The 21789-nt window shown below is 41.2% G+C and overlaps 1 protein-coding gene across 1 annotated transcript in view; it reads left to right on the top strand.

Moving 5' to 3' along the window:
- Positions 1-8807: 8807 nt before the first annotated feature.
- LOC118675062 (N-acetyllactosaminide beta-1,6-N-acetylglucosaminyl-transferase-like) overlaps positions 8808-21789 on the top strand; it is a 28302-nt gene continuing 15320 nt past the window's right edge. Inside the window, exon 1 of the mRNA XM_036347202.1 lies at positions 8808-10167. Within this exon, the coding sequence (XP_036203095.1) occupies positions 9246-10167 (922 nt within the window). The 5' untranslated portion in view covers positions 8808-9245. The remainder of the gene's footprint in view (positions 10168-21789) is intronic.

The raw sequence follows: 21789 nt of genomic DNA, 5'->3' as shown, positions 1-21789 counted from the left end.
TCTAACTTGAAGACTTTCTGAGCAGGGGGGACAGGTTAGACTTAAAACATCTGAGGTCTTTGGGCTCAGACTCCTCCTTTAGCCATTAGCATTTAAAGCCTTGGCTGTCAGGTAACTTTTTATGTGCAAATGCAACCAGAATGTGTCTTCTGGGCACAGACTCTATCTAATCTTGAGGAGCTATTCATCTTTCAGCTCTTTGGTCTGTTTTGCATTGCCCCAATGGTATTTAATTGACTGCTTAGAAAGAACAAGCTTTTTTGTGCATTTTCCTGCTATCCTATTTCTGGTTATTTTGTGTTAAACTATGGCAACTCTCCCCATTTACTCCTGGCATTCTTTTCTCCCCCATGGCTTTCCTGCAAGGTCTGAAATTATGTATATTGCTTCTGTAATCCTCCCCACTCCACCAGGAGATTGATGTTGTCTTGGTTTTAGAATTGGAAAACCAAGACCCTGAGGTGTGGGTGTCCTGGCTAGGAAGGAAGCCACTCCTGGGGCTTGGAGGTCCCTGAGTAACCGCAGGCGTTGTTTCCTCACATTTATGAAAGAGGAAGCTGTGATGTGTGAGAGCAAATGACTTGTTCAAGGGCTCCAAGATGTCAAGAGTGGCTGTGGTCCAATGGAGACTTTCTGACACCCACAGTTCAGGGCTCTTTTTGCCCCACTTCTTGGCTATTATAAGCTCTGTTGCTTCAGGTTATTTCCCGTGGTTAAAAAAGACATTGATGAGGGTAAAACAGGGTACTGCATTTAACAATAGCAAATACATGAAAGAAAGGAAGAAAGAAAGAGAGAGAGAGAGAGAGAGAGAGAGAGAGAGAGCGAGCCAAGGTAGGGAAGCAGCTTGAATAGTGAAAAAGGAACCTCAAGTGCACTTAAAATCAATTTAATACAAGCTGCTCTTTCTTTATAAACTCACCAGATTTTCATAGACTCTGAGAAAGTTTCCTTTGGCATCCCTGATTCCTAACTTGGGCCCAGAGATGATGTCATGATGAAATGAGTGTGGGGGAAAGTGTTTTGGGCATCATATGGATCCAACAGTAAGACAAGGGTCTATCCACATCCATTAAAATGTAGCTCTTTTCTTCTGCTCCCCTTTATATAGCCAGCTGTTGAAATGAAACTCTAAGTGTAGTTACTTTAGTGAAATTGTTACCAGAGAGCTGCCTGTGTCAAAGGTGGCTCTCTCCTCCTCAGCTCTTGTCAGCTTGAGAGAAAGAATTCAGACGAGTAACAGATAACAGTGTTGAAGCAAATCAACCCTGGCCAGCATGGCTCAGTGGTTGAGCAACGACCTATGAACCAGGAGGTCACAGTTTGATTGTCGGTCAGGGCACATGCCCAGGTTGCAGGCCTGATCCCCAGGAGGGGGCGTGCAGGAGGCAGCCAGCCAGTGATTCTCTCTCATCATTGATGTTTCTATCTTTCTCTCCCTCTCCCTTCTTCTTTGAAATCAATATGTTAATTAAAAAAAAAAAAGAAAGAAAGCAAAGCAAGCAAATTTATCAAGAATACACTTCGAGCCCAGCCAGTGTAGCTCAGTGGTAGAACATCGACCTATGAACTAGGGCATATGCCCACGTTACAGGCTCAATCCCTAGTAGGAGGCATGCAGGGGGCAGCCGATCAATGATTCTATCTCATCACTGATGCTTCCATCTCTCTCCATCTCCCTTCCCCTCTGATATCAGTAAAAAAAATATTAAAAAAGAAAAATAGTCCTAGCCAGTTTGGCTCAGTGGATAGAAGGATCTGAAGGATCCTGGGTTCAATTCCAGTAAAGGGCATGTGCCCAGATTACAGGCTCAATCCACAGTGGGGAGCATGCAGGAGGCAGGCAATCAATGATTCTATCTCAATTGATGTTTCTATATCTTTCTTCCTCTCTGAAATCAATAAAAATATATTTTAAAAAATATAATACACTTGGCATAAAGCACAAGCTGGCAACGCACCTAGTCTAAGCATACCACCTGGTGGAGGTTCAAGTGTTTTATACTCTCCCCTTCCCAACCCCACCCCCAGAGGTTTCAAGATTTCTCTGCCAGAGAGATTAGATTTCAAGGTCCCCCTTTTACATTGTTGAAGTTTTTCCCCGAGTTTATGAGAACATCTGGCAATTTTATCTGGGCAAGTCCCAAGACTGCTGTCTTCTTTGTTCAGTGAGTGAGATAAACTCCCCTTTTTTCTCCCTTTCCCCTTCTCCTGCCCTGCAGATGTTTATCCTGCCACATTTTTCCCTCAAGTGATACCATTCCAATGTTTTGGGGGTTTTGGTTATTTGTCCCCCAGACTGCATTTGTCCTTGGGCTTAGCTGGCAAAAATGGTATTAATTATGTCCTTGTTCTCTGTTTTCCCAGGCCAGAGTGATTTAAGGTATGTATTCTCTGGTTAGGGAGGAGAGGTATAAAGCATTTGCTCTCAAGTGTCCTTGGAGAAGATAAGGTCTTACAATTCACAAGCTGGCTGCAAACTGCCCAAAGTGTTTGGCCTTGTTTAATTTTTTGTCTCAGTTTTCCCATTCTACTTGTCCAGGAATTTCCCTAGCTTCTTACCATGCTGCCACAAAATAAAAATTAATATATATCCTGGAGTAAGAATGTATAAGAATTCTCTTTATTATATATTATATAGAGTATATGATATAGAAATAAGCAAGTATTCTAGTAGATGGAACTTTGGGACATAAATGTATTGAGTGACCAGCCACAAGTCTATATTGATTCCCAATTTCTTCAGAACTTTAGGCTACCTGGTCACTTCCTCCAACTTAGTATTTATTTATTTATTATTTATTTTTATTTATTTATTTTTAAATTCTTTATTAGTTAAGGTATTACAAACATGTCCTCATCCCCTCCATTAAACCCCCATCCTCCCCCCTCCCCACTCATGCTCTCATCCCCTTGTTGTCCATGTCCATTGATTTGGCCTATATGCATGCATACATGTCCTTTGGTTGATCTCTTCCCCTTACCCCCTCCCTCCCCTACTTTCCCTCTGAGGATTGATAGTCTGATCGCTGTTTCTCTGTCTTTGGATATGTCCCTGTCCCTGTTCATCAGTCTATGTTGTTCTCTATAATCCACAAATGAGTGAGATCATGTGGTATTTATCTTTCTCTGACTGGCTTATTTCACTTAGCATAATGCTCTCCAGCTCCATCCATGCTGTTGCAAAAGGCAAGAGTTCCTTCTTTTTTTGATTTAATGTTCAAGTTGGGATAGACAATCATGCTGTTTTTGTTTGGTTTTTGGTCACTCATTACCATACCCTTTTATTATTTTGAAAAAATGTAAGAGCATGGAGCCCAGAACTTAGAAGAATGATTAGTGGTATATTGCAGAAGGGTTTGGGGAAAGCCAGGAGGGTCAGGAAAACCAGTTTCCCACATTTCCTACATGACCACCATGAGAGTAAGCATCAGATAGCATACGTTAATGGAGGAAAAATGATTGATACTAATTCTTTTATAAATGTCTAACATTGTCAAAGATATGATTTTGAATAATTGTGAATGTTTCTAGAATTCAAAATCAAAGGACCCTCATGGCATTTCAGATGAGGTACAGTTAACTCCACTGTAGCGAAGTACTGGAACATTGTATTTCAAACGTTCTTCACCCTGTAACTAAATTCAGAGACCTGTAAATTCAGAGAAGAGCAGGCAAATTATTAGAGACTAGTGGCCTGGTGCACAAATTCATGCACACTGAAAGGAAATTAATTAGAAGAAATATTTTAATATCACTATTTGCCCTTTCTCTATAATGGAAGTGTCAACTAAATTTCCAATTGACCATGACAGATCAAAACACATGCATGGGATTGGCTCTAGCGAGAGCTTTATATGTATTGTGTATGCGCGAGTCAACTTAGCCTTTTATAGTATAGAATAAACTTGCTTAATTAGACCTGCTTTCTGATTTAGCTAGACTTTTTCCAGCCCAGTGAAGCACCCCAACTTTCTTTCAGGTAATTGTCAGCAACACAGCAGTAAATATCAACATGAAGCAGATTATTACTGTAGATCATGCAGGGAGAACAAAGGGTAAAATATTTAACTGCAGCAGTGTTTGACTATATTCTGCGCAGTGAGAAAACCTGGAGTCATTTTCAAGGTCCATCATTTCTTACTTCTTTTCAGTTGGGTCAATTTTTTAAGCTTCCTAAATCTCCATTTTCCAGCTAATGAAAAGAAAATGGGATTCCACCAAGTCTCCTATCTACCTACTCCAGGACTTCTGAGAGGATCAAATTAGATGAAGCACATGAACATGCTTCACAAACATTTGGTTAAAGTGTAAATGTTTCCACCTGGCTATAAAGCAAGTCGTGTTCCTGGGCTGAAGAAACTGCTAGGAGGTTAGTCACTAGGGAGAGGGAGCCAGGTGTTGCTACGTGATGTCATTACCCGGATGGTCGGATACTTAGCATATTAGCCTTTTATATATATATATACTAGAGGCCCGGTGCATGAAATTCATGCACGAGGGCAGGGGGTCCCTCAGCCCAGTCTGCACCCTCTCCATTCCAGGATTCCTCTCATAATCTGGGACTGCTGGCTCCTAACTGCTCACCTATCTGCCTTCCTGTTCACCCCTAACTGCCCTCCCCTGCCGGCCTGGTCACCCCTAACTGCTCTTCCCTGCCAGCCTGGTTGCCCCTAACTGCCTCTGCCTTGACCCCAGCCACTGTGGCTTTTTCCGTAAGGATGTCCGGAAGGATGTCCAGAAGATGTCTGGTCTAATTAGCATATTACCCTTTTATTAGTATAGATAGATGTTTTTATGCATGAAATGTGTGAAGGGATGAAACGTAAGTGATGGACAAGGAGGTCTCTGGCCGGAGGTAACCCAGATAACTGTACACCCAGTGCTTGTCTTGCTTGTAAGAATGAATTCAAACAAGAGACTAGAAATGGCAGCAAAAGCAGGCAAAGATTTATTTGTAGGAAAGTAATACAGTCAGATAGGACCTGAGCAGGCAGCTAAGCTGGCTGAGACTGAACCCAGTGCCCTGATATTTGGGAGTGTAGAGGATTTATACCTCTAGGCTGGAACACCCCGCTAGTCACTCCCTCCCTCATGTCTCAAAAAAATGAATATAACGCTTCTTCATCTAGGTGCTAGACCACCAGTTAGACCACATCCTGGAGAGCTCTGAATCTTTCCTGTTCACATAGGGGCCTACCACCTCCATGGTCTATTTTCAGTTTGTCACATCTCACTCCATTTCCTCTGAGCCCCAGCTACTTCTCGCAGCCTCTTCCAGCTCAGATCTTTCTATCCACTTTTTAACAAAATTGTGCCAAGACTGAGGCAATAGCAAAAAGAAAGAAAGAGCTGCTGAAAATTGTGGCTATGTTAAGAGAAAAGAGCTATAAAAATCATTTGGCCAATGTAGACAATATAATTAGGTATTGACACCTTTATTTAATCATCCCTAGTAAATTTCATTTGACATGGGCAGTGACTACCTCAAGGGATATTAAAAATAAAATAAAAATTAGAGAAATTTTAGTAATCATTTCTTTTTTAAAAACTAAAAAACTTTTCAATTACCATTGACATTCCATACTATGTTAGTTTCAGGTGTACAGCACAGTAGTTTGACATTTATATAACTTATGATGTAATCCCCTTGAAAAGTCCAGTCCCCACGCGGCACCGTATATAGTTATTATAATATTATTGACTATATTCCCTACATCTCCATGACTATTTTGTAACTGCCAATTTGTTAAACCCCTCACCTTTTTCAGCCAATTTCCCCAACCCCTTCCCCACCCCCAATCTGGCAACCATCATTTTTTTTTCTATATATCTATGAAGTTATCTGTTTTGTTTGTTTCTTTATTTTGGATTTGTTTGTTTTTTATATTCCACATATAATTGAAATCACATGGTACTTGTCTTTCTCTGTCTGCCTTATTTCACTTAGCAGGATACCCTCTAGGTCCCTCCATGTTGTTGAAAATGGTAAGATTTCTCTCTTTTTTATGGCAGAGTAATAATCCATTGTATATATGTACCACTTCTTTTTTAACCAGTTGTCTACTAATGAACACTTAAGCTACATATATCTTTTCAAATTAGTATTTTAATAGTCATCATTTCTGAAAAGATTGTCCTTATATGACTGCAGTATTGAAGAAATAATTTGTTCAAAAGAATTATACATTGATACATAAAAGATAGCAATGTAAATAAAGTGTTTGGGTTGATTGAATTACACTTTTGGTCATATAGACAAGACTATGTACCTGAATCAGGATGTGGATTATATTTCCTAAAACAACTGAAGACTGACCCACCTAGTTTGGGAAGACTCCCCTGGGTCCTTTCTTATCATCATTTCCTCTGCTCCTGATGTTACTGAACTCAAGGGGCTTAAGGTTTAGGGCAGTGATGGCGAACCTATGACACGCATGTCAGAGGTGACATGCGAACTCATTTTTTTGGTTGATTTTTCTTTGTTAAATGGCATTTAAATATATAAAATAATATCAAAAATGTAAGTCCTTGTTTTACTATGGTTGCAAATATCAAAAAATTTCTATATGTGACACGGCACCAGAGTTGAGTTAGGGTTTTTCAAAATGCTGACACGCTGAGTTCAAAAGGTTCGCGGTCACTGGTTTAGGGTGTTCTATTAAAAAACAAGAGGTGGCTATCACAAGATAGTTTTATTTACTTATAGCAAGTTAAGGAGATGGGATTCATATCCAAAGCTCTGCCTCCTCAAAGGAAGACTTAGCCATTGCTTATACACACTATTTGGTCAATTACATGTTGATTTCTTCTTTGCAGTTTGGCTACTTTTTTTTAAATTTGTCTTTTTATTTCTTTAGAATATATTTTTATAAGTCAAGCTATTAGACCAGCTTTATGCACATTCTTTTTTTTTTTTTAACATTTTCGAGTAGCCACTTTTTTAAACATTTTTTTTCCTTTATTGATTAAGGTATTACATATGTGTCCTTATCCCTCCATACAGTTGGCTACTTTTATCTGTTGAATTCCTGTCAGGCGCAAAATACTGTGCTACGTTTTAACATGTAGCAAGGAAGAACATTTAGAGAGGCCCAGACCTTGAGACCCTTGTTTTATCTAACACTGATGCTTACAAAACATAGCTGGCAACCATCTTTTTTCAATGGGGTGGGGTAAAACAATAAATAATAACCTCAGCCTTATTTTCTAAAGTAATGATTGTGAAGACAATACCCAATGAAGACTGAGTAACATTATGGAAAAGTTGTGCTGTGATATGAATTGCAAAATGTGTGATGCAAACTTGCATGTCCCCTGACTTCTTGGTAAAATAAAAATATGTATGTGTCTGGGCAGGAGGTAAATGAGAGTACAGGCCATAAAAACACTGTGTTTATAAACTTTCTGTAATATTATGTTGTCTTTATAATTAAGATATATTGGGAAAATAGGTAGTTGAGTGCACCTATACTCACAGATATAAATGTAGGCTGTAAATTGTTAGTACTTGGAATCTCACACTAATGTGCTCAGGGAAACAGGGAAATGAAAACTTGAGCACTTGATCAATAAATATTTGATTGTCTAGTATGTGAAGTCAATTGTGGGAGCAAGACACCGAGGAGGAATAGTGAGCTCAGAGCTAATGCGCCCTTTCTTTAGGTGTGCACAGTGTGCAGTCTACCTACCAAGTAAAACAGAACTAGTCAATGCTATTCTAGATGTATGATCTCATTGGCACGGGCTCACAGAGGAAGAAGTAAGGGAGGAGTGCCGAAACCGGTTTGGCTCAGTGGATAGAGCATCGGCCTGCGGACTGAAGGGTCCCGGGTTCGATTCCGGTCAAGGGCATGTACCTGGGTTGCAGGCACATCCCCAGTGGGAGATGTGCAGGAGGCAGCTGATCGATGTTTCTCTCTCATCGATGTTTCTAACTCTCTATCTCTCTCCCTTCCTCTCTGTAAAAAATCAATAAAATATATTTAAAAAAAAAAAAAAAAGTAAGGGAGGAGCTAGAAGATTTCCGAGAGGTGCTGATTCTGTCATTTTCTCGACTTGTGGTGTGAAGAGAGTCTCTTGTTTCCTCTTCTCTGGTTGTCCCATTTATTGCTGGGCATGGCTATGAGCTCTTTGTATATGCGATCTCATTTTTATTCTCACAACTGACCTATGAAGGGGATAAAATTACATAGTCTCATTTTTTTTTTCAGCTAAGGAAACTCCTTTGAAAGGGTTTATAAATCTGAATCTAAGGACCTTCTCTTCTTCAATTTTGGATGGTCCCAAACTGAGATAGCTCCTGTCTCCTACCTCTGCGGGCATCAGGCTGCTTCTCCTGTATCCCATCTGGGCTTGGGTGAAAAAACTTAACATCCAGCTTTAGCCTCTACATAAGTTTTGGATGATGACGAGCTCTTTATTTTTTTGGCTTTAAAAAAAAAAAAAAAAAAAAAGCTGTTATTCAGAGTACCCCAGTCACTTTGTGGAGTAAATTAGGTGGTGAGGTAAGCTTGCTAATGTGTGTTGTAAAAGACCTTATCTAACAGCAGAGAAAATTAAGTCCTGGAAAGGATTTGACTCAATAGTCAGTCATATGCCTTGCTTTATAGCGTGCCCAGCCAATATGGAGATGGGGGGTGCGTGTGAAAAAAGACAGAGTTAAATATTTTATTTTTAAGCACTAAATATTTATTGACAGAATATCTCTCCAGGCGGTGTTCACATGCTTAGAACTGACGCTTTTAACTTGGCAGTGCCGTTTAAGCAAACAAGCTCAGTCAGTTGAGCGCAATGATTAACAGGAAGCTGGGGAGCTGACACAGTTGACAACCTTTGGCCACGAGAAGAGGCCGGGTTTGAGTCTTGTGGCAATGACTAGCAGGGTGGCCCCTCGCCCTTTAGTGATTTTACTATGGGGACAGGTGGGCACACTGGAATCACAACCTTCCTGAGGTAACTTCTTTTTGTGTAGGAACAGGTTGCTGATTAGGGGGAGACTGAGCAAAGCAAATCCAAAGGAATTACTTCAGAAATGCATCAAAGAAAGGTGGAAATGCAATACAGCTGTAAATGGAAGAAAGAAAAAGTACGAGAACGGTCCACTGGAAGGGCATGAAACAGCCCATCAGAACTGCATGTACTGAAAGGATGACAATGGATTCTGGAGAAAATGTAAGTTAAATATTTATCTCCCCTCTCGTCAGATCTCAAGAGACATTTTACTCATTTCCTAGTTTTGAATAATGGGCTCTTGGAAGCACTGTCTTTTTAGTGTGTCTCTCGTCACGGCCCTGATTTTCATATTTGTTTACAATAACAAGCTATGGGAGAAGAAACGTCTTCTGAGGGCGTCTCTTACCAATGCTTCGCTCTTAGCAGAAACCTGTCATCAGATTCTTAAGGGGAAGGTTTTTTACTTAACAGAGAATGCGTTGAAAACTACCCTCAGTGGATCTGCCTGTTATGAATACATGGTTCAGAGTCACTATATAACAGAAACGCTCTCTGAAGAAGAGGCTGGGTTCCCTTTGGCTTACTCAATGACCATCCACAAAGAATTTGGAACTTTCGAGAGACTCTTCAGAGCTGTTTACATGCCCCAAAATGTCTACTGCGTCCATGTGGACGAAAAGGCAGCAGCTGAATTTAAAGATGCGGTGGAGCGATTGCTGAGCTGCTTCCCGAATGCCTTTCTGGCCTCCAAGAGGGAGCCGGTTGTCTATGGTGGGATCTCCAGGCTCCAGGCGGACCTGAACTGCCTGCGAGACCTGGTGGCCTCCGAGGTCCCGTGGAAGTACGCCATCAACACCTGTGGGCAAGACTTCCCCCTGAAAACCAACAAGGAAATAGTTCAGTATCTGAAAGGCTTCAAAGGGAAAAACATTACCCCGGGGGTGCTGCCTCCAGATCATGCTATTGGACGGACTAAATACGTCCACCAAGAAATATTGGACACAAAAAATTCCTATGTGCATAAAACAGAAAAATTGAAAACTTCCCCTCCTCACAACATAACCATTTACTTTGGCACTGCCTATGTGGCCCTCACAAGGGAATTCGCTAACTTCGTCCTCCAAGACCAGCATGCACTTGACCTACTGTCCTGGTCCAAGGACACCTACAGTCCTGATGAGCATTTCTGGGTGACGCTCAATAGGCTTCCTGGTAAGTAAGTCTCTTAACTTTTGCTTTCATGAATTCACATTTCATGGTCAATATTGAATAAAGTGCTTAAAATATAGTAAAAAAAATAATGTTTCAAAGGTCTTTCCAGTTTCAAATGCGAACTTAAAATGTCTTATCGACATTCTACAAATGAGGAAACAAGGCATCGTGGTTAGCAGGGCAGTGGCGGAGCTCTACCGTCTGGCTTGATTTTGCTGATATCCCAGGCTCCTTTCTGGGCCCAGAGACCCACTTCTACCGTGTGCTGCAGCCTTAACGCAGGGCAGGGGACTGAGGGAACACTGGCTATGCAGATGTGATTAAACCTAGTTCTCCTTTAAGTGTGATGCGCTTATAATCAGGAATAGGTATTATAAATTAAATTTGAATGATAATTTGAACATTTTAATCATATTTTTGGCCTTGTTGACGCTCCTATAGCTAAATTCACAGCCTTTCAAAATAGAGCAGGGTACAACTTTAAATTTTTCATTTGCAAGCTCTGTCCTGAAACTGTGCCAGAATTTAGAGCACCTTAAAGATTTCTAGACCAGTGCCTTCATTTTATAGACAAAGAAACTTCCGTGTGGTTACGTGATGTGCTCATTACCCGGCTAGTAAGTGGCCTTGCCAATTATACACCAGGTCTCCTAAGCCTGATGTTCTTTTTAACTTGATTTTCAATTAGGTCCCAGCTGTTACTAAATTAACTCCTCTTTCCCTGTGACCCAAGTTCCAAATAATGTCAATGATCTCAAGTTGTTTACAGTGAACCGATTCAATTCTGCTAGTTCCATTCAAAATAAAAAATTCAGAGTCAAGGGTCAAGGGAAAAGTCGCTTGAATCAATATGAGGATCAGGCTCGTGGTTTCGTGAGATGAGTGGCTCCACTCTGGACGCATGCTATAATCACTTGGAGCTTTTAAAGCTATGCAAGGCCAGGCCCATTTCCCGGAGGCCTGACTTCCTGAGTGGATTAGCCTCTTTATGTGTTCTGTCTCCAGGATATTCTCAGGAATAGCCAGGCTATTAACTGTTCATTATAGCCATTAGTTTTAGATATTAGTATGCAAAGCTTCATAGACTTACAAAGCTTTTTATTTCCCCCCAACCACTGGAAAACAATGTCCTTCCTTTCTTTCCTCCTTTCTTTCTTTCTTTCCTCCTTTCTTTCTTTCTTTCTTTCTTTCTTTCTTTCTTTCTTTCTTTCTTTCTTCCTCTGTCTGTCTTTCCTTCCTCCTTAATCTATATATATATATATATATATATATATATATATATATATATATATATATATATATATATATATAATAGAGAAATATTCTAATTAGCTGGGATGCCATAACAGGGTCGACATGACAGGAGGCGGTTGCGCGCACAGCGTTGGGGGCGGGGCGGCAGGGGCCTCCTCACACCTGCGCTGGGGGAGGGCCTGATCAGCAGCGGCCTGGGCTGCTTCAAGGACCGGAGAGGGAGGCAAGGCCCTACCTGCGACTCGAGGGTGGGCGGCTCCGCGCAATTTTGAATCATGCACTGGGCTCCTAGTTGAGACGTAATTGACAGAACATTATATAAGTTTCAGGTGTACAACATAATGATTCAGTATTTGTACATATTACAAATGATCACCACAATAAGCCTAGTTAACATCCATCACCACACAGGATAGAATTTTTTTTCTTGTGGTAAGAACTTACTGATTTCAGAAAGGAAGGGAGAGGGAGAGATAGAAACATCAATGATGAGAGAGAATCATTGATCAACTGCATCCTCTATACCCGCTATTGGGGATCAAGCCTGCAACCCAGGCATGTACTCTGACCTGGAATTGAGCCATGACCTCCTGGTGCATAGGTGACACTCAACCACTGAGCCATACCGGTTGCGCCTTGAGATAAGAACTTTCAAGAATTATTATTTTAGCAGGTTTTAAATATTCAATATAGTATTACTCTCTAAAGTCACCATGCTGTACCTTACATCCCCAGGACTTATTTATTTCCAGTTTGACTTATTTATTTCCAGTTTGAAAATAAGTAAGTCCTGGGGATGTAAGGTACAGTATGGTGACTCTAAGTAATAATACTGTATTGTTTCTTCCTTTTTCTAATGTCTTATTTATTTCAGATAGATGATAGATAGATAGATGATAGATAGATAGATAGATAGATAGATAGATAGATAGATAGATAGATAGATAGATAGATTTCAGAAAGGAAGAGAGAAGGGGAGAGAGATAGAAACATCAATGATGAGGGAGAATCATTGATTGGTTGCCTCCTGCATGCCCCTACTAGGGATTGAGCCTGAAACCCAGGCATGTGCCCTTGACCAGAATCAAACCCGGGACCCTTCAGTCCACAGGCCGACACTCTATCCACTGAGCCAAACCAGCTAGGGCATAATATTATATTGTTTCTTTTTACCATCTTCCCCCATTTCTCCCACCCTACCCTCATTGTCTAATGCCCCCTGCACCCTGATTCTGGCAACCACCAGTACCTTCTCTGTGTCTGTGAGTTCAATTGGCTTCTTTTTTTTCTAGATTCCACATATCAGTAAGATAATATGGTATTTGTCTTTCTCTGATTTATGTCATATAGCATAATGCCCTTAAGTCCATCCATGTTGTTGTAAATGGCAAGATTTCTTTTTTTTTAATCAGTGATATTTGGTATGTTAGTTTGGCCTGCTATAGCAAAGTACTACAGGTGGGGTGACTTAAATGTCAGAAATTTATTTTCTCACAGTTCTGGAGTCTGGAAATCAGAGACAAAGGTGCTGGCAGGTTAGTTTCTTCTGAGGCTTCTTTCCTTGGTTTGTAGATGCTGCCTTCTTGCTGTGTCCTCACATGGTCTTCTCTCTCAAGATTTCTTTTTTATGGCTGAATAATACTCCACATTTTCTTTCTTTTTTAAAATGTTTATTTATTGATATGAGAGAGAGAGTGAGGAAGGGGAGGGAAAGAGAGAGAGAAAAAAACATTGATTTGTTATTCTGCTTATTTACGCATTCATTGGTTGCTTCTTGTATGTGCCCTGACCAGACATGGTATCTGAAACCCTGGCATAACAGGATGATGCTCCAATCAACTGAGCTACGTGGCCAGGGCTACACCACATTTCTTTATCTATTTGTCCATCAATGGACATGTAGGTGGTTACTCTGTCTTGGCTATTGTAAATAGTGCTGCAGTGAACATAGGGGTGCATACATCTTTTTGAGTCAGTGTTTTTGTTACCTTTTAAATAGTGATGGAAGAAATCAGGGCTCAAGAAAGTGAGGTGGGGGAGGTTTGACCATATAGCCATTCATATAGAATTATAATGTCCAGAATAGAGGAAGTAAAAGCCCTGCTTCTCTCTTATGTGTTTCTTGGACCAAATGTGATGAATAGTATTTGGGTCTGGGCACCATATCTTAAGGGGAGTCATTGACAATACAAATAGAGTAGCCAAGGATAAAAGCCAAATCCTACTTTTTAAAAGAAATTATCAATGACAAAAAAAAAAGATGTTTAATCTGGAAAAGGCTTGAAGAGGTATCACTGTCTTTACAGAAAGATTTACTTGTGAGAGAGAAATTGAACCAACTCTAGTTTTGAAAGAAGAATCCAGGATCAGTGGTAGGAGATAAAAGAAAAACCCATTGGCCTGAGGTTAGAATGGATAGCTTCTCAGTGGTGAATAAGCCCCAGGTATGTGTGGAAGCAGAAGCTGGAGAACGACTGTGGAAGAAACTCATTTATCCAGGGTTGGACCAAATGAGAGACCATGATCCTAAATCTCATCAGTTTATTGGACAAAAAGAGTAACACCCTCGCTTCTCAGCATTATTTATCTATTGGAACTGGATTTTTATGCCTCTGCTTGGCAGTTACAGGTTAGCAACGCACTAGGAAAAAAAATGTACTTCTCCATGTATTTCAGAAATTTTAAAGAGTAAGCCCTTGAAATGCTCTGTGTGTTACATGTATGAAGGATACTGGCTTGAGGCGGTGGCTTATCCCTGGTACAGCTGACTCCTGTAGGACCTGGAGTGGCCAGAGTGCAGGACTTGGTCATGAGAAGGGGAGAAAACGGGAAGTTTAGGTGGCCATTTGTTTAATTGTTACTCCTGCTATGTGGGTCATTTCTGTTTTACGGGCCCTTTAGTTGAGGTATGAGTTATTTGTTTTGGTCACTTCTAAGACTGTTTTAGTAGACTGCAGTGACTGTGGGCTAACTAGGATTCTCAAAGAAGTAATAGGCCAGGAAAAAACACACACCTCACAAATGAAATGGCCTCATGGAGACCTAGAACAACAACACCCAGTGGAAATATGTGAGCCACAAATGTAATTTTAAGATTTTCTAGTAGCCACATTAAAAGAAACAAAAACAAATGGGTGAAATAAATTTAAATAATGTATTGTGTTTAACGCAATAAAAGGTAACATTTATACATGTAGCTGGTGACTTTCATTGGCTTTGTTTCATTTTTCTGTGTTTCTTGGATTTAAAGATTTAAAAACTGACCAATGAGCCCAGCTGGTGTGCCTCAGTGGTTGAGCATTGACCTATGAACCAGGAGGTCACGGTTCCATTCCTGGTCAGGACACATGCCTGGGTTGTGGGCTTGATCCCCAGTGGGGGGCATTCAGGAAGCAGCTCATCAATGATTCTCTCTCATCATTGATGTTTCTCTCTCTTCCTCTCTCTGAAATCAATAAAAACATACACAAATATTTGGAGTCCAAAAAACAAAATGAACAAACAAAAGTGAACAAACAAAACAAACAGATTCATGGATGCAGAGAGCAGCCTGGTGATTGCCCGATGTGAGGAGGTGGGGGCTGGGTGGAAGAGGTTGGGGGATTGGAGGTACAGGTTAGCAGTTGCAGAGTGGTTATAGGGATGTAAAAAAGAAGGGTTAGGCCCAACTGAACTGGAGTCAGGGCATTTCAGACTTTTGCTGACTGTAGAGAATGTTGAACAAATGATCTAAAGATGTGTTTACACTGTAGAGTGAAATGGTTGCTCCCATATGCTGGTGGCATTTAAAGCCAGACAGTCCTGGCTCTGCTACATACAGTCTGTGTAACTTTGGGCAAGAGGCCTGATTTCTCTGAGCCTGGTTCTTCATCTGTATCTTGAGAATAAACTCTCTTCTTGTTGGGCTGTTAGATGGATTGGAGTACACAGATTGCACCGGGTGCATTGTAGGAACTCTTTAAAAGTGTCCAGAGGAGGAGCAGACTAACTTCTTAAATGTTTATCTTTGAGGTTTTAGTGCTATTATTTTAAAACTTCTGTGTGTAACCAAAAAACGCCAGGAACATTTGGCTTTGGAGGTGCAAAGATAATTTTTTGCTAGCAGCCAGGTTTGTGGCCCACAGAGGGTGCCCTCGGCTGCAGCCGTACTTAGCAATGTGCTATCTGTAGAGCCCTGTGTAGTTGGTTTCTCTCTCCTGTCATTAGGAAGCGGCATCTGTGACCAGCTGAAAGCCTGGCCTCCTGTCGCTGTAGACTAGTCTGGAAACAAACCGTCTCCTGTCCCCTGCTTCTGGAATGCTCTACTTCTGCTGCTCATTCTAGTCTCTTCTCAAGACCCACTAGAAAAGACACTCCCTCAGAGAAGCCTTCCCTGCCCCTTTCCTCTGCCACAGAAGCAGCCACTTGTGCTCTTGCTTGGGTAAGAGCATCTCCTCCACGGCATCCTCGCTGTTTGTGTGGCTCTCCCCCCGTTTGCTCGCGTCTCTGCGCCTCCCCCGCTGCACGCACTGAGAGGTGAGAATGTGAACTAGACATCTGCCTAGCCTCCTCATTCTGTGGGTTCCAATCTAATGCTGAATAAGGAGCAAATGAAAGGGAGAGCGAATGAGTGGGAGAGAAAAGAGTATTACTCTGCTTGCCTAATACTTTCTACAAATATTTAATATTTTTAGCAAATAAAGAAAATTATCCTGCAGCTTTGCACAAAGTGTATTTTCTTCTTTCTCGATTCTGGTTCAGTTTTTACTGTCTCCAGGGCAGGAATCCTGCCCCCGATTCCCACCCCGCCCCGCCTCCTACTTTTCTAAAGGGCAAGTATTCGTGGCCACCCTTGCTGAATGCACTGAAAACACTGAGGGAGTGGCGCAGGCGTGGGAGTTGTTAGTCATCTGACTGTGTAAGGTCAGTGTAACCTCTTTACACATTTTGTAGATTGAAATTGTACGTTTTAGTTCAGGTCTAGAAAAGTAAAGTTAGCAGCTAAGGACATTTGCCAGAGTCATTTTGATGATGGTATCCAGAAAATGTAGTTTATTTGGCTACAACTTGAATTCCCTGTATAATTGCTAAACTCCAAACACACCTCTAGGCTTTTATGCCAGTTTCCCCCAGGCTCTTCTTTGCCTGGAGGCATCCTGATTATCTTTGAGCAACACTCCCCTCCATTGTTGGGTCAGCACATCCCCCCCGCCCCCCCCCCCCCCCCCCCCCCCCCCACACGCACAGAGTTGACCTTTGTCCTCCATGCCCCAGGTGCTCTGCTCACCTCACAGATAGTCCTTACCTTCTTGTTAGGGTTTGTTGCTTGGGCCTCATGGGAACTGACAGAATGCAGAGGCCTGATGGTCCGCTGAGCTTCATATCGTCTCGAGTCTCAACCAGCACAGTGCTTGGCTTCAGCTTGAATTTGATTCACTTATGTTACTGGTATAAAATAAATATAGAGCTGCTTTCATACAAATCCAGAAGTTTTCTTCTCTCCGAGTCACTGACAGCTCACAACGGACCGACAGAATTCCCGGCTGCCTTACAGAGCCTTTGTAGAAGGTATGTCAACCATCACCATGAGTCCTTAGCAATGTCCAGCACTGGGTGTATTACAGTTTTTTCTTCCAAGTTAATAGCTTTATTGAGATATTATTTACATGCCCCCAAACCGAGGTATGTAATTCAGGTATATCATTCACACACTGTAAAATTCACCAACTTCGCCATTCCACGTGTACAATTCAATGATTTTTATTATATTTACAGAGTCATGCAACTAAGATCCCAATCTAATTTTTTAAATTGTTAACAGTATTACTGATGTCCCCTAATTATGTCCCCCTTTTGCTTCCTTCCTCCCAGCCCCTGCCCCACCCCAGGCTGTCACCACACTATAGTTTATGTTCATTGGTTATGCATAAATGCATACAGGTCCTTTGGTTAACCTCTTTCCGTCTCCCTCCCCTCCCCTCTGAGATAGGTCAGTCTGTCCCATGCCTCCATGCCTCTGCACCTATTTTAGAATATTTTTATCACCTCCTAAAGAAACCTCATGTCCATTTATAGCTACTTTCCATTTCCGCACCCAACCCTTACTTTTCTGTGTGGATTTGCCCTTTCTGGACATTTCGTATACTAGTAAATTGAATCATGTTTTTTTTATGTCTGGCTCCTTCCAAATAGTGGGATATTTTTGAGGTTCATCAGCGTAACATGAATCAGTGCATCCCTCCTCTATGTGGATGACTACTATTCTATTATATGAATAAACACTTTGTTTATCCATTAATCCACTGACAGGTACTTGGGTTGTTTCCACTATTTTGCCATTATGAATAATGCCACTATGAACATCCCTGAACAAATCTTTGTATAGACACGTTTTCATTTTTCCTGGGTAGATCCCAAGAGTGAAATTTCTGGCTCATATGGTAACTCTATGTTTAACATTTCAAGGAACTGCCAACCTGGTTTCCAAAGTGAAGGCACTATTTTACATTTCCGCCAGCAGTATACGAGTGTCCCAATTACTCCTCATCCTCACCAACACTTGTTATTGCCTGTCTTTTTACTTAAGCCATTCTAATGGGTGTAAAAGAATATCTCACTGTGATTTTGATTTTCATTTCTCTAATTATTACTATTGGAGAATTGAGTGGATGGAATTTCTCCGTTGCTAGTGGAAGTGGGGTTCTTGGGGTGCTGATGGAAGAATTTCCAGAGGCTTCTACGAGAGCATGAGATGTGGTAGAAAGCTTTATTTGCGTGAACTTATATCCCTTGGTTTCCAAAGTCCCATTTCCCTTAAACCAGTCCTGGAAAAGGTGCAGCTGGGGTGTTAGTAGAGCTAGAAGCAAAGCCAGTGTCCAGAGTTTCCCTTCCATGGTGAAGCTGGGTCCAGTGCAGCATCAGACTAATTCCAGCCCATCAGTCCATTGTGTGGGAGCCACACGGCTGTGGGCCATGTGGGTGAGTGCAGGGTTTGAGAGCCTTACAAGCCAGGAGTCAGGCTTGAGCAGCAAGAGAGAAGAGGGCCAAGAGAGGGAATTATCTTTGCTCAGGAGCTGATATATCTCAGATTTCATGCTCTTGCAGTGGCCACGCCTGTTCTGGCCAGTGACCTGCTCCCAGGTGTGACAAACTAGTAATCACCGTTCTTACGTAATTCAGACCTTACCGGGCATGAGTCCAAATTGCAGCTTCCCTTTGCTCCTGTCCCGTTATTAATAACTGGGTTACATGAAAATAGTATCATAATGAACAATGATGTTGAACATCTTTTCATGTGCTTGTTGGTCATTGATATATCTTCTTAGGAGACGACTAAGTGCCTTTAGAGGATGAAGAGATGAAATTGTTTAACATTGAATTAGGGACACACTGCATGGCCAAAATGTTAATTTAGGTTTCTACCTCCTCAAAGCAATTAGCTAAGCCTCATTCAAAAAATAAAGCAACCCATTTAATCAAGATACTGTCCTAATATGTAGTTACTATAATTTGACCCCTTTTCTAAGGTGTTATGCAAACTATAAGTCCTCCTCCTTTTAAGTATCAAACGATTGCAATTCCCTCCTTTCTAATAAAATCAATCAACTATCTTTAGTCTACCCTGTCAACATAAGAAACGTCTAAACCTACAGAAAATTTTATCAGTTTATTTGAGCAAACTGACGACATTTGCTGGGAAGCAAAATCTCAAGTGCTCCACAAAATAACAGTTTTTCAGTTTCTTCTATGCGCCTGGAATTAAGGTGGGAATGGAAAGAGGATTACATGAAGGTGGGAAAAAGCAAGACAGGGATTGGATTACAGGATAGTCCATAAGATTATATGTTCTCTCAGGGTGGTCACACTTCTGTGGGGTCTTTATTTTTTAAAACACATTTTTAAATTATTTTTTAGAGAGAGGAAGAGGAAGGAGAGAGAGAGAGAGAGAGAGAGAGAGAGAGAGAGAGAGAGAGAGAGAAACATCGTTTGTTTCTCGACTTATTTATACATCCATTGGTTGGTTCTTGTGTGTGCCCTGACCGGAGATCGAACCCACAACCTCAGTGTATCAGGACGATGTTCTAACCACCTGAGCACCAGCCAGGCAGTGTGTTAACCTAGAGAAGCACAAAAACAATGGACAGGGCTTGCTTAAAGCAAAGATAAACCTTTTACTAAAGAAGTTATAAGCCTGGGGCATGACAACTCACCATCACCTGCCCAGTTAGGAATTCATGATCAGATCACCCCGGGAGGTTACTTTTGGTGAGATGTATGACAGAGTCCCTTTTATGTGCACAGCCCTCATCCTCCCAGCTTTTTAAGCAGTGAAATGAAGGGCTGTGCCGGAGTCCTAATTAGTATTTTTGTGGCTTTTACTTTTTGTTTCTTCCATTTTACAAGATTCACTCCTTGGCTGTGATCTCCTTTCGTGTGTGTGCATTGATTGGCCTGTGCTAGCTACATTTGACCACCTAGAAACTTCGGAGGAGCTTGTTTAATCCACATCACTTTGTTGCTGCAAATACGAATTCCTGTGTTACTGAGCTTGACAGATTTAGACAATGTCTGACAGGATTTCACAATCATTTGTTTTTACCTCAGATGATTTATAAATGTGTTCACAGCTTTCTCCTTATTAGGAGTGAAGCGAGCTTCAAATTCCTATCATCTTTGTAATCTTAACTAATCTCTGTGTAGCTTTGGAGAAAAATTCGAACATTTTTTATGAAAGGTAAACCAGCCACCTTTGTAGAACTGTCCATTCAAATGCTGAGGCGTGTGCAGCTCTTTTTAGTTGCCTTTGAGACCTTACAGGATGCTGTTCTGCTCTGCGAGACTCCAGCATCTTTGGTCTCAGGCACAAGCTCTGCGAGGGACAGGGTTTAAGGCGTTTCTTGCTTTCCAGATTCGAAGCCATAAAAGGGAAGGTTAAGATAGGAGGGGAAATGAAATCAATGACAAGGCAGAATTGAGAATGAAATTCATTGCTATGATAAGTCACTATTGATAAGAAAATAGAAACCTGAGCTTGTTCTGAAGGTCATAGATTAAGCCTGTAAAACTCAAAGGCTAACACGAGCCAAATAAACAAGGTTTAAGTTTATGTGAGCCGCAAAAAAACAAAAGCTTCATTTTTCATAGAAATGTAGGTTTATTTTGATAGAGACGTGTTGAATACAAAGGGCTGAAATAAATGAGTAATCGTTAACATAAAATAAAACATTTTAATAAAAATTAATATTTTTTTGAACATTAACTCACCAGACACTGAATAACTACACAAATTAACAAGCGGAACGCAATAAACCTACTTTTCTTGTTCTGCGAAAGCAAACTATTTCCTGTTGCGCACACCAAACAAGTCAGTCCAAGACTAATGACGTGGCAATCAGCTGCTAAAATATTCGCTGCTAGTATTAGTGGAGAGAAATGGTGCGCCTGCGTGTAAGGTGTATAAGGGAAATGAATGCAACACGAGTATAGGTAATCAGTCGTTAGTGAATGCTGTAGTTCGTTATTAATAATTATGTATAACAGGATATTGTAAAAATTAAGGTAAAAATTTTTATTACATTTTTATTACATACCATTATATTGGCTGGGCCGCAAAAATATTCGCTGTGGGCCACATGTGGCCCGCAGGCAGCGAGTTTGACATGTTGTAGTAGATCCTCATTCATACATGGTGCAACTAGAAAGAGCTCCTTTTTCCAAAATGTGTGGAGGCTTTTAGCTCATTCCCATCTGTTTCCTGTAATGGAGCTCATTCCTTATTATACTTTGTGCTCATTGCCCACCTTCCCAGCTGTGGCTGTGCACACTGGCACATGACAGTGGTTGCAGACTGGCAACATATCGGCCCCAGCAGTGTGTATAGCACACAAGGCCCAGGGCAGTTGACACCCTTTGGACAGACACTTCTGGCTGAAAGAATTTTGTCCATTATTTTTTATAGGTGCCAGACAAATGATGGCTTTCAATATATCATGGTGAGAAACTGTTGAAAAGTACTTCCTTAATATACCATCCCAAATTAAAACTGGATTTCAAAGTCTCAGAGGGGCAAGTTTTCATTTGGTCATAAAAGGTAGAGAAGAGCTCAGCCAGTGTGGCTCAGTGGTTGAGCGTTAACCTATGAACCAGGCAGTCATGGTTTGATTCCAATCAGGGCACATGCCCAGGCTGTGGGCTCAATCCCCAGTGGGGGGTGCGTAAGAGGCAGCCAATCAATAATTCTCTATCATCACTAATATTTCTATCTCTCCCCCTCCCATCCTCTCTGAAATCAATTTAAAAAAATATTTTAAAAAGGTAGAGAAGAACTGAATTCAGTGACCCAGCATCTATCTTTCTGTAGAATCATGCTATAATGAGTGGCCTATGTTA

Source organism: Myotis myotis, unplaced genomic scaffold (genome assembly GCF_014108235.1).
Source record: "Myotis myotis isolate mMyoMyo1 unplaced genomic scaffold, mMyoMyo1.p scaffold_m19_p_2, whole genome shotgun sequence".
In the NCBI taxonomy this organism is placed as follows: Eukaryota; Metazoa; Chordata; class Mammalia; order Chiroptera; family Vespertilionidae; genus Myotis; species Myotis myotis.
The sequence above is the reverse complement of the archived record's forward strand: the minus strand, read 5'-3'. Positions and strand labels throughout refer to the sequence as shown.